At 38.3% G+C, this 11,626-nt stretch overlaps 1 protein-coding gene across 1 annotated transcript; it reads left to right on the forward strand.

The window, feature by feature from the left end:
• Positions 1–2,088: 2,088 nt before the first annotated feature.
• On the forward strand, positions 2,089–3,689 carry LOC135135476 (probable isocitrate dehydrogenase [NAD] subunit beta, mitochondrial). The gene is made up of 4 exons (XM_064064543.1): positions 2,089–2,211; positions 2,266–2,325; positions 2,379–3,176; positions 3,281–3,689. The coding sequence occupies exons 1-4, from the start codon at positions 2,170–2,172 to the stop codon at positions 3,521–3,523; spliced, it is 1,143 nt and encodes a 380-aa protein (XP_063920613.1). The 5' UTR covers positions 2,089–2,169; the 3' UTR covers positions 3,524–3,689.
• The last annotated feature ends 7,937 nt before the right edge of the window (positions 3,690–11,626 follow it).

An 11,626-nucleotide genomic window follows, 5' to 3' on the forward strand; every position in this document is an offset into this window, starting at 1 on the left:
TGATGTAATTTTCCACGTTGCGAGAACAATGTCTCGGTGATGTAATGATGATATGATAACAATTACTGCTAAACGGGAGAAATTTTTAATCCCCCCATACCTCAGTCCACGACATTATGAATTCTACCGCACTTTCCACTTCCCTTAGGCGGGGCATGTCCTCGCAACGCTAAAGATTGATTACATCATCGAGGCTTGTCCTCACAACGCTACAGATTGATTACTTCATCGAGGCATGTCCTCTGCGGTTTCTAGTCAAACTGGCGAGACTTTATCGCGTCTCCTGCACAAAGGGTACAGGTTTGGATAGACTCAGGGGCGGTTGCGATGTTGTAGTGCTCTCGACTTGGCCAATAGTCGAGACCTAACTGCGGATCTGCGATCGTAACGGCCTAGTTTCGGACAGCATGTTCATCCTAGAGATGTGTAATGTGCTGTGCGGGTAGGCTTGCGACAGATAGAATCACCGTCGAGGGGGGAGAACAACCCCAACCGGTAGCCCCAAACTCCGCGTGTGTTAGAACGCCCAAGGGGTACTTTTGTTGTGCTCCTGTTAACTGCAGTAACTTTAAATCTGCCACCACATGCCCGTAATAACTTGTGTATTTGCATCCATTTACTTTAATTCAGATTTTGCTTTGTTTCTATTAAATTTGTGATATTCAAATATTTATTTGTATTGATTCAAAACATAAACGTAGGGTTTTGTACTTGTTTGGTTTTCATAATTATGTGTATGTCTGTCAATTCGCGGTTGTCTTTTCTTTAATATTTTTAAGGTGTTTAATTTGAAATGTAATATGTCGTGAATATACGACAGGGGATTTTGGAGCTGAGAAGTGAATACTCGCAGCTTCTTTCCTCCTGAGAGGGGTGCCACTTTAGCCCCTCTAAAACAATTTTGTGTATTATTTCTTGCGCTATCGAATCACCCGCAGTGTATTCTCACTTGTATGAAAGAACGTCTTCCCGCCATGTTTAAAAAAAACACAACGTAGGTTTCCATTTTGTTAGACGATCCCAGCCAAGGCCAAATTTTTAATTTTCGAATTTTTCGCGGGCCTTTCAAACTTTTTCAAGGTCAATTTAAGGCGAGAAGTTTGGGTTATCACAACATACAGGGTCATCAAAATTGATTGAGAGAGTTGGTACCCCCTGTTTTTGTCGTGAAGTTTGTCAACCTTATGACAGATTTGTTTAAGGTTATATGGCAATGAATTCAGTGGCGTGACAAAAATTAGAAACTTCAAATTTGACAACAAATGTTTTTACCAAAAAAAAAAGTGGAAAAAAGACGCCACTGAGTTTTGAAATTTGAAACTTAAAACTTCAAATCTGACAGCTAATATTTTTATACAACTTAATAAACCAAATTATTCAAGTTCAGGTTTACCAACTCTCTCAATCAATTTTGATGACTCTGTACATTTGCTAAAAAGAAAAAAACTGAATATGAACACAATAGAATGAAGTGTAAATTGAAGTGTCAAGTTACGATTTTCAGTAACAAACCGCACCAAAGGAATTAATATCAGTGTGTAGCAGGGTCATAAGACTTTACCAAATTAACAATTAAATATTCATATGCAACGAATTATACCGGGTGATTATTAATAATTGTAATTGTTTTGTCAGGTTTGCAAAATATTTAAAATTGTATGTTGGTCTACCTGTTTGTCACAATGAAATTTAGGGCACCAATCTGGTACCAAGTGATCTCATCACGTTTGTCAGCGCGTAAGGGATGCTCCTGTCAAAGTTAACAAATGTGAACTAACAAGCTAACATTGCTGCCAATAATTCAGAATCACCAACATAAAAGTTTGCTTCAATCATTAACAGTAAACAGTAGTCACCCTGTACTAACTACACCAGTACACCACATAAAATCATTCTCTTCTTCCGCATGTATTTTCTGTAAGATTTCTGAAGATTTGCATTAAAAAAAAATCTAGAAACCTGTTAAACTAAAGGGCAATTATTACTGCGCCATCTGCTGACAATTGATCAAAAAAGGACAGCAATATTATAGAAACCTACACTACGAATGTCATCACAATATTTTTGTAATACTAAACTAGAGGGCCGAACACGAACTGCCATTTTTGAGTGACATAACCTAACCTCTAAACCTCCAGTCTAAAATTAACAAGAAATATTACGCCAACAATGTCGCTTATCGCTAGAAACCTATCCAAAGTCCTAGTGCAAGTAAGCCGTAACCCTTTTGTAAATAATAAAATATGATCACATGACATTTTCCAGGCCTCCGGGACTGCCACCCTCCGAAGCCTTCACACAACCCTACCAACCCTCAGTGAAACCGTAAGTAACCCTCCAACTCCCCAAATTTACAAACTTACCCCATTTTTGTTAAGGGTCTTTCCGAGCGCCCCGACACCCGCATCAAATGCACCCTCATCCCCGGCGATGGCGTAGGTCCAGAACTCGTTTACTCCGTTCAAGAGGTCTTCAAAGCAGCTGGAGTTCCCGTAGACTTTGAGTCCTACTTCTTCTCTGAAGTAAACCCCACTCTGAGCGCCCCCTTAGACACCGTAGCTGATTCAATTGCCAAAAACAGAGTGTGTTTGAAAGGTATTCTCGCCACGCCGGATTACAGCCACACAGGCGAGCTCCAAACTCTCAACATGAAGTTGCGAAACGCTTTAGACTTGTACGCTAATGTAGTTCACGTGAAGTCACTTCCAGGAGTACGAAGAAGACACGAAGGCATCGATTGCGTTATCATTCGTGAGCAGACTGAGGGCGAGTACTCCGCCCTCGAGCACGAGAGTGTGAAGGGGGTTGTTGAATGCCTCAAAATCGTGACAGCTAAGAAATCTCAAAGAATCGCCAAATTCGCGTTCGATTACGCCACAAAAAACAGCAGAAAGAAAGTGACTGCTGTGCACAAAGCCAACATAATGAAGCTAGGAGATGGCTTGTTTTTACGGAGCTGTGAGGAAATGGCTAAATTGTACCCCAAAATTGAATTTGAGAGGATGATCGTTGACAATTGCACCATGCAGATGGTGTCTAAACCACAACAGTTTGACGTGATGGTAACGCCTAACTTGTACGGAAATATCGTCGATAATTTGGCTTCAGGCCTCGTAGGGGGCGCTGGAGTAGTCGCAGGTGCTTCCTACTCAGCTAACTGCGTCGTTTTCGAGCCTGTAAGTATACATAGCTGACTAAATTGACTACAGTAGATAAAGTCGTGGTATAGTCGATAGAGTCGACTACGGAAGTTGTAGCTATAAAGTGAATTTTTTTTCAGGGTGCGCGTCATACTTACTCTGAAGCTGTTGGCAAAAACGTGGCCAACCCCACCGCGATGCTCCTTTGTTCTTCTAAATTGCTCCGGCACGTTAATCTTCCGGTGTATGGCGATATGATAAGAAATGCGGTTGATCAGGTCTTGAAAGACGGGAAAGTGCGAACTAAGGATATTGGAGGGCAATCAAGCACTCAAGAGTTTACATATGCAGTGATTCATAATTTGAAGTTACCTAGAACATAGATATGTATTGTTTTTTCTTTATTTATTTTTGCGTATTCTGTGTATATTGTAAATAGGTCCCAAGCTCAGTGATGAATACATAGTACTCAGTATTTATTGTAATTTGACGATTTGTAATATTTAGACAATGAAACGCTTGAATAAAAGTAATGAGAATCCCGAGAAATTTAGTTTTTTTTTTTTCATAATTATCAATAACATTTAAAAAATATAACCTGATAAAAGGTCAGGTAAGGTTTAACAGTTTTTTTTCTGTGATGCTATTTTTTGCTCTACATACATGTTTCGTATTGTGATAACCCAACCAACCCGCCTTAAATTGACATCGAACAAAATTTGAAAAGCCCGCGAAAATTAAAAAAACTGACTGTCATCGACTGCCACAATGAATCAAACAAAGAATTTACATGATGTTAAATAATGCCATGATCCAAGTGACTCGTTACTTAAAAAATTAGCTTTGAGAGTTTATATCGTGGACGGTCCCCAGCTTACCTTAAACAAACACATGAGAAATAAAAATAAAAAATGCATTCCTCATCACGAAAATAAAGTCTCGGTGACATCAGGCGTGCTTTTACTCACACCAAAACAAAACAACAGTGACGCATCTTAGTTCTCTACCAAGCAAGCCCACTTCACTACCAACCCTGTCGCCAGATTACTACCCACAAATTCCTTAGAAGAACCAACTACCAGCAAATAGGATTAAACTTGCATATAGTTGCTTATATTCAACGATTTTCTTAATTATTATTTTTTTTTAATTCAAATTATTCAAATGCGATTTCCCGCCGTTGTTTCTTTTTCAGCGCGAAATTTTAATTCAAATTTGGACATCACAGTGACTTGAGAAATTTAAAAATCTTGCAGATTTCCCCGTTTGATGATTATGGACACTTTGGTGTTTTGATTAATATGTTATTTGCCAGAATAATTATGACATTTGATACTTCGTTTCTGTTATTTCATTGTTTCACTACACACCGTAAAATATAATTTGACAAGTTAGAAAATTTCGAATTTAAAAGGGTCTTTTTTTCAAAAGTATCCCAGGAAGCCATGAAAGATTAAAGTTCTCAGAGTCATCTACCGGATAGTACTGTGGTATCCTAGTTTGAATTAAAATTCTATTACTCTATTCTATTTTGAAAATATTTTCTTCATTCTACTATAAAAATTTGGAAGGGTTTTGATGTTTCAAAACGTATTAAAGAGAGACAGTAAACTCAAATTCTACCAACGTTAATATATGTAATTGACTTAATTTCTTTGTACTTGCGTGTTTCGTGATGACAACTTTGACGTTGTGGTGTCCGGATTTGAATTAAAATTTCGCGCTGAAAAAAACAACAGCGCGAAATCGCATTCGAATAATTTGAATTTGAAAAAAATTCAATCAAGAAAAGCGTTAAACATAGGCAACCATGTGCACGTTAAGTTCTTTTTGGGTAGTTGGTAGCTCTCCTAAGAAATTTCTGTTGAGAGGGTTGGTAGAAGTTGATTTGGTGACTAGAGGGGTAAGAGGCGTCACTTTTAGTAAATAGGTTGTTTAGTGTGAGTGAAACCACACGGTGAGTTAGCTATGTTAAGTTTAGTTGGTTTGGTAGTTAGAAAAAGAGGAAGCCTTTGTTTAACTAAAATTAATCGTAACGACTACGATGCCACCGTTTTCGCCAACACACGTAGCTAATTCTTGCGGTTTTTCCAAACGGAAATATGCGAATTTTTGGTGTAAATTTATTTTATTGTTTGTAAATATACAGTTCATGTTAGGATTTTAATCGTTAACTAGTTCTAACACAATTTAACGGTCCTGAGATTGTTCAGATAAAGTACTTGCTAGTTAAGACTCATCCCTTGTTTATGAAATTATGAATAAGGCTTTTGGATGCCTGTACTTAAGTGTTACATTATAACACAAGCTCGAATTCAATTAAATGATAAAAGAGTTTTTAGTTGGTTTTTAGGAATTTTGCACCTTCAAATTTCGCGCGATTGTGTGATCTCTGTTAACTAAGCTTGCAAAAGGGTAAATGGTTAACACTACTGATAACAACTTGTCAGAGCCAAACGGATTTTACCTTTAGTTTTGGTGGGGATTACTCTTAAGGAACGGAGCCCGAAAATTTTGAAAAGTGCAAAGTTCCTATACTCTGTTTACAGAAGAAATGGAGTTGTAAAATAAAATAAACAAAAAAAAATAAATAAAATTGTTAGTTGTTAGTGGAGGGAAGTCGGCAGTTGAATTGGACATGACCGTTTTCACACTAGTCAATATTAATTGTGGGTGGGGAATGTAAGTGCACGCACTTTCCTGTGCTCTGTGTCTGACCTCTAATTTGGTGAGTCTGTTCTGATTTTTAATCGGGAAAAAGCACTGGTTAGTGATCGGTTTGTGAAAGCATTGGTTGTCCCGGTTTTTACCAGGAATAGTCCGCTGGTTGCTATATTCCTAAGGATTTACGTTTTGATTTAGTTGTCACGTTCGAATATTTGCTTATCAGTGCTCTTTTTGTTCATTGGCGATAAAATTTTCTTTCGATAGGTACGAGGCGCGCGACCAAGGCGCTGGCGTGTTGCCGTACCTTGTTACGCCTTGTCCCCCTTTGGGGGGGTACACATTATTTAGTTTTAGCCACTGTTCATGATGGCTAATAATTTCCCTACTAAAGAACAAGCGGTAGTTATCACCGCTGTTGATACTTTGAATTTGCAGGATTACATTGTTGCAATAGGTAATGTTGTGACACCCAAAAATATCTTGTTTGCATCTAGAATCTCAAAAAATCGTATTTGTATTTACCTTACTTCGAAGTCTTTGGTTGATGACCTTGTCACGGTGCATCCCCCTATTTAAGTTAAAGACGTTGACGTCGGTATACGTCGTTTATTAAACCCAGGTCGCCGATTAATTTTATCAAACGTCTGCCCATCAATTCCTCATATTATTTTTGAGAACAGAATTAAATCCCTCGGACTTGTCCCTGTGTCACCTATGTCTTTTATGAGAGCGGGCATTAAAGACGAACAATATGCGCATATACTCAGTTTTCGCAGATACATGTATGTTCAACCTGACGACAGCATTATTCTTCCTGATTCTCTAGTGTTAAAATACGATGATACGAATAACCGGGTTTTTTTGACATATGATGACGTTTGCTACAAATGCAAAACGACTGGCCATTATGCTAACGAATGTCCTAATGTTACTTCATCAAATCAGCACCCTAATCTCACAGTAAGCATTGAAGAGACCCCTAGAAAAAGGCAGATTGACGACGACGTCAGTTCTCCCGAAATTTCACCTCTAAATCTCTCTGGTGATACTTCCAGTAAAGTAAATAATACTTTAAAAAAGAAAAAAACGAGTGACTCCTGCGATAATTTAACTCCGACTCTGAATTTGCTTTTACCTGCCCAAGACTTACTGAACAACACTGAGCAATATCCACTGAATTTTGATCAAGTGGTCGGGTTCTTGGATAAGGCGTCAGGTGTTAATGATATTCTTAGCCTTGTACGTGAATACACAAATGATATTCAAGGAGTTATGAATTTATTATATGACGTTTACCCGATTGTGAATCAAAAAAGTATGAAAAACAGATGTCGAAAAATACATAGAAAAATTAAGAAAGCTTACAATCCAGATAACTTTAATTTGATTGAATTAACTTCAGTCACTCGTGAGCACGGCATGGAGGATGACTTAAGTCATTCCTCCAAGTAAATGTACTGGCTTGCCATTATTGTATAATCGTATGGTCGGTAGTTACGCTAGACTTTTGGGGATGGGGTGAGATTAGAGAATAATAGCAGACTAATTTGTATGCTGTAATTCTAGAATCTCGAAAGTTGTTCTGTTAATCTAATCAATGCATATCATTACTTGGTCTTAGTACCCGTAATGATAGAAGTCATGCCTGAATGCCGGTCATTTCCGGGTCAGTGGTGGGTCCTAAAAATAATAATAATAATAATAATCTAATCAATACATATCATTACTTGGTCTTGGTACCCGTAATGATAGAAGTCTTGCCTGAATGCCGGTCATTTCCGGGTCAGTGGTGGGTCTTAATAATAATAATAATAATAATTAGATTAGATAACAGTAGGTCAGAGTAGTGTAGGTCACTTTTCATGTGATGCGCGGATAAATGGTCGGTAGTTACCAGTGGCGGCTCGTGAAGTTTTCTTCAGAGGAGGCTCAAATTTGAAAAGCACTACTTTTTATATCTTTCATTATCTGAATATTTTTTTTGTCATGCCCACGAAAAGAACACTCGTGCGTTGATAGATAAATAAACTTTTGCATCGATTAGTCTTTTCAAAATTGCCCAATTTTCACCAACTTTCTCGTAATAGTTCTCCCTTTTATGAGCCGAATCTAAATGATTGGCATTGTTTTGTTTACAAGCATTTCTAATTTAATCGAAGAAAATATGTGGTCCTATGATTTTTCATGCCTTTCTATAGCTCGTGACAAATTTTGTAAATTATTTTAGCCTGTTTTACCCCAAACGGAAGATTTATCACTTATAAATAATACACAATTCCAACAGTATAATTTGTTTCTTAAAACCGAAGCCGTAAACTATTTAGTTTTATTATAATTATTTTCATGAAATGCTCTGTTTTATTTCTAATTGTAACTGTCAATACAATTAATGGGAGTGATGGTGTTGGTCTCCCCTTTTGTACCCTTACCTACGTAAAGCCTAAACATCACCATCACTGAACAGGGAGCTCGCGAAACCACCTCAAAGTTTTTCCTACTTACACCCGATTGCGCCAACTAATAAGAAAGAGATAAAGTTATCTGTACGCCTTGATCTGAAAAGAGATGAACTGGCCGGAGGCTAGCGGCTTGGAGCGGCAGTCCCATGAACGTTTTAGCCAATGCAATACAGACTGACGATGCGTCAAGGTCTGCGGTCTCAATAGCAAGATGCATTCTCGGCGGAGGCTAGCGGCTAACAAGCCTCTGCCGCTGAAACCAAACGCGGAGTGGTGTGAATGTGAATTATGATTGTGAGGGCGTAAATATAAATTTTTGCGACATTTTAACCTGATATATGATGAAAGTAAATGAAATCCAGCAAAATATTCTGAAAAATAACAAATGTCTACAAAAATATAAATTCTTTCATCGAAAAAAATTAGAGGAAGCTCAGCTCAAAAAAACAGAGGAGGCTCAGCCTCCCCTGCCTCCTCTGAGGAGCCGCCACTGGTAGTTACGCTGGACTTTTGGGGATGGGGTGAGATTAGAGAATAATAGCAGACTAAGTTGTATGCTGTAATTCTAGAATCTCGAAAGTTGTTCTGTTAATCTAATCAATGCATATCATTACTTGGTCTTAGTACCCGTAATGATAGAAGTCTTGCCTGAATGCCGGTCATTTCCGGGTCAGTGGTGGGTCTTAATAATAATAATAATAATAATAATTACTTGCGAAATATGACGAATTATGCACCCTAGTCAGTGAACTGAAACCTTCATTTGTACTAATTTCAGAAACCTGGTTAACCCCTTTAGTGACTGACCCGTCGATTTCCTTAGATGGATACGCAGTTTTTAGAAAAGATCGTCACAACAACAAAGGTGGAGGTGTTTGTGTTTATATCTCTGATCACATCTGCGCGAACTTTGCAGTTATTCCCATTACAGCCGACACGGGTAACATTGACTCCATATTTCTGAAGATAACAAATACGAGGTTGACGTTTCTGTTAGGTTGCATTTACCGGCCACCTACGTCCATCATCGAAGATGACCCCTCCCTTTTCCAGTGCATCTCTGACGTTTATCAACATCTTTTTATTTTTGGTGCCTGATATATATAAAGTGGCCCTTAAACGCCTCTCAGTCTTGTTCTCCATCTTCTCAATTATTAGTCGACCTGTTATTGAATAGTCACTTAAGGCAGTTAGTAACGCAACCCACCCGGTACAGGATAAATCAAAACCCTTCCACACTGGACTTAATTATCACTAGTGACGACAACTCTCTGGCCCATTTGGAATACCTTGATCCTGTCGGAAAGTCAGATCACTCCACCCTCAAGGCTAATTTCCAGATTTGCACGCTTTCGAAGGAAAGAACAGTCACATACACCAGAGCTGTTATTGACTACAGATCTGTGAATAAGGCCTTAACCGATGTTCACTGGCCGTCGTTTTTCGTTACCTCCTCGGTCGTAGATAACTGGGAATTATTTAAGACCACAGTGCTCGACCTCGTGTGTAAACACTCTTCTAGTATTAGTATCAAAAGATCCTCAAGTAAACCATGGATTGGTAAAAAAATTCTAAAAATGGTAAGAACTAAACGAGCTCTATGGCGAGCATTTAAGAGATCAGGAAATCAAAACGACTACAAAGCACATCGTAATTTTTCCAATAATCTTTCAGTCATAATTAGAAAAGCTCGTATCGCATACGAAAAGCAACTTGCCGACTCAACAGACACTAAGCGTTTTTACAGACATATTCGTAACAAACTTTCTGGGCCCGTGTCGACTCTTCAATTAAGAGACGACGACGACAAAATCACCGATGACTGTGCTACTGTTGCAAATATTTTCGCAGACACATTTTCTAAAACTTTCACTCTTGAAACTGACAGTACATTACCAAGTGCAATAATACCCAAGCCGAATGTCTCCCTCGATAATATTGAGTTCCCTGAAGATGTCATTTGTAGTAAGTTGAAGAAACTAAAACTTTCTAAATCCCCTGGAGTCTATAATCTACGAAACTCTCATTAAGTTCCTATTGGATCAACATCTTATTCCGGAAGAACAGCACGGTTTTCTTTCCGGGAAGTCCACAATTTCGAATCTCCTTTGTTGTCTCTCAAACTGGACCCGGCATTATGATTCTGGAGTTCCAGTTGATGTTGTTTACTTGGATTATTCCAAAGTTTTCGATAGGGTTCCCAAACGCCGGCTTTTAGCCAAGCTTTGTCTGATCGTACGTTTAGAGTGAGGGTTGGTGACGGCCTAAGCGAGCATAGACCGGTCCTGAGTGGTGTACCTCAAGGATCGATTTTGGGTCCACTATTGTTCATAGCATACACCTCTGATTTAAAAGTTATTATTCAATCACCTTTCGCCATGTATGCTGATGATATAAAGATATGCAACACCAGCAACAATCACTCTATCCTGAAAAGCGACTTGTCAGCTATCGACGAATGGTGCTCTGCCTGGTTACTACCTCTAAACGTATCTAAATGTTCGGTTCTATATATTGGTAAAAATAACCCGCAACATGCGTATACCATTGATAATTCCAAGTTAACAAAATCGGAATCACTATCTGATTTAGGGGTGTTCATGACTTCTTGCCTATCTTGGTCTGAGCATGTTCAGCGTGTTGTAAAAAAGGCAAATTCACTAGTGTTTCTCCTCAGTAAAGTATTTGCAAAAAGTCACTTTAGCATCGTCAGTAAATTTTATAGGACCTATATTAGACCCATCCTCGAGTTTGCTAATAGTGTCTGGGCTCCTATATTCCAAAAGGATGTGCTGTTGCTCGAGTCAGTGCAAAGAAAAGCATCAAGAATCCCGTTTGGACGTACTCGTCCAAAATACAAAGACAGATTATCTATGATGCAGCTTCCTATGCTCTCTGATCGTCGTAAGAGAGGAGATCTAATTGTTACGTTTCAAGCCTTAAAAGCTCCTCTGTCTCCTATTAAACACCTGTTTCCATTAGCACATAACAGTAGAACTAGAGGACACTGCCTAAAACTGTCCAAAGATAAATTTCAGACCACCGTTAGACAACATTTTATTGTAAACAGGATTTTCGAATCATGGAATTCTCTACCCTCTGACATTGTAATGTGTGATTCAATTTCCAGTTTCAAACGAAATATGACACCTACAATGTTTAAGAAGTTTCTTAAATTAATATTTAGTTGTGCGAGTCGATTCAGTTGGTATTTACATATCCTCTAGTAAATATAACTACTAGTAAGGCCCCCTCAGAACACAACACATTTTTTATGCTTTTAGCCTGGTTTTCAAAGTAACTTTTGAAAAGTTAAAATTTTTAAAGAATTTGCTCGGTTTTTCGAAGTCACCCTTTTTT

This window comes from Zophobas morio, unplaced genomic scaffold, assembly GCF_036711695.1.
Source record: "Zophobas morio isolate AGI-343-1 ecotype UQ-CSIRO unplaced genomic scaffold, CSIRO_AGI_Zmor_V1 ptg000004l, whole genome shotgun sequence".
NCBI lineage: Eukaryota > Metazoa > Arthropoda > Insecta > Coleoptera > Tenebrionidae > Zophobas > Zophobas morio.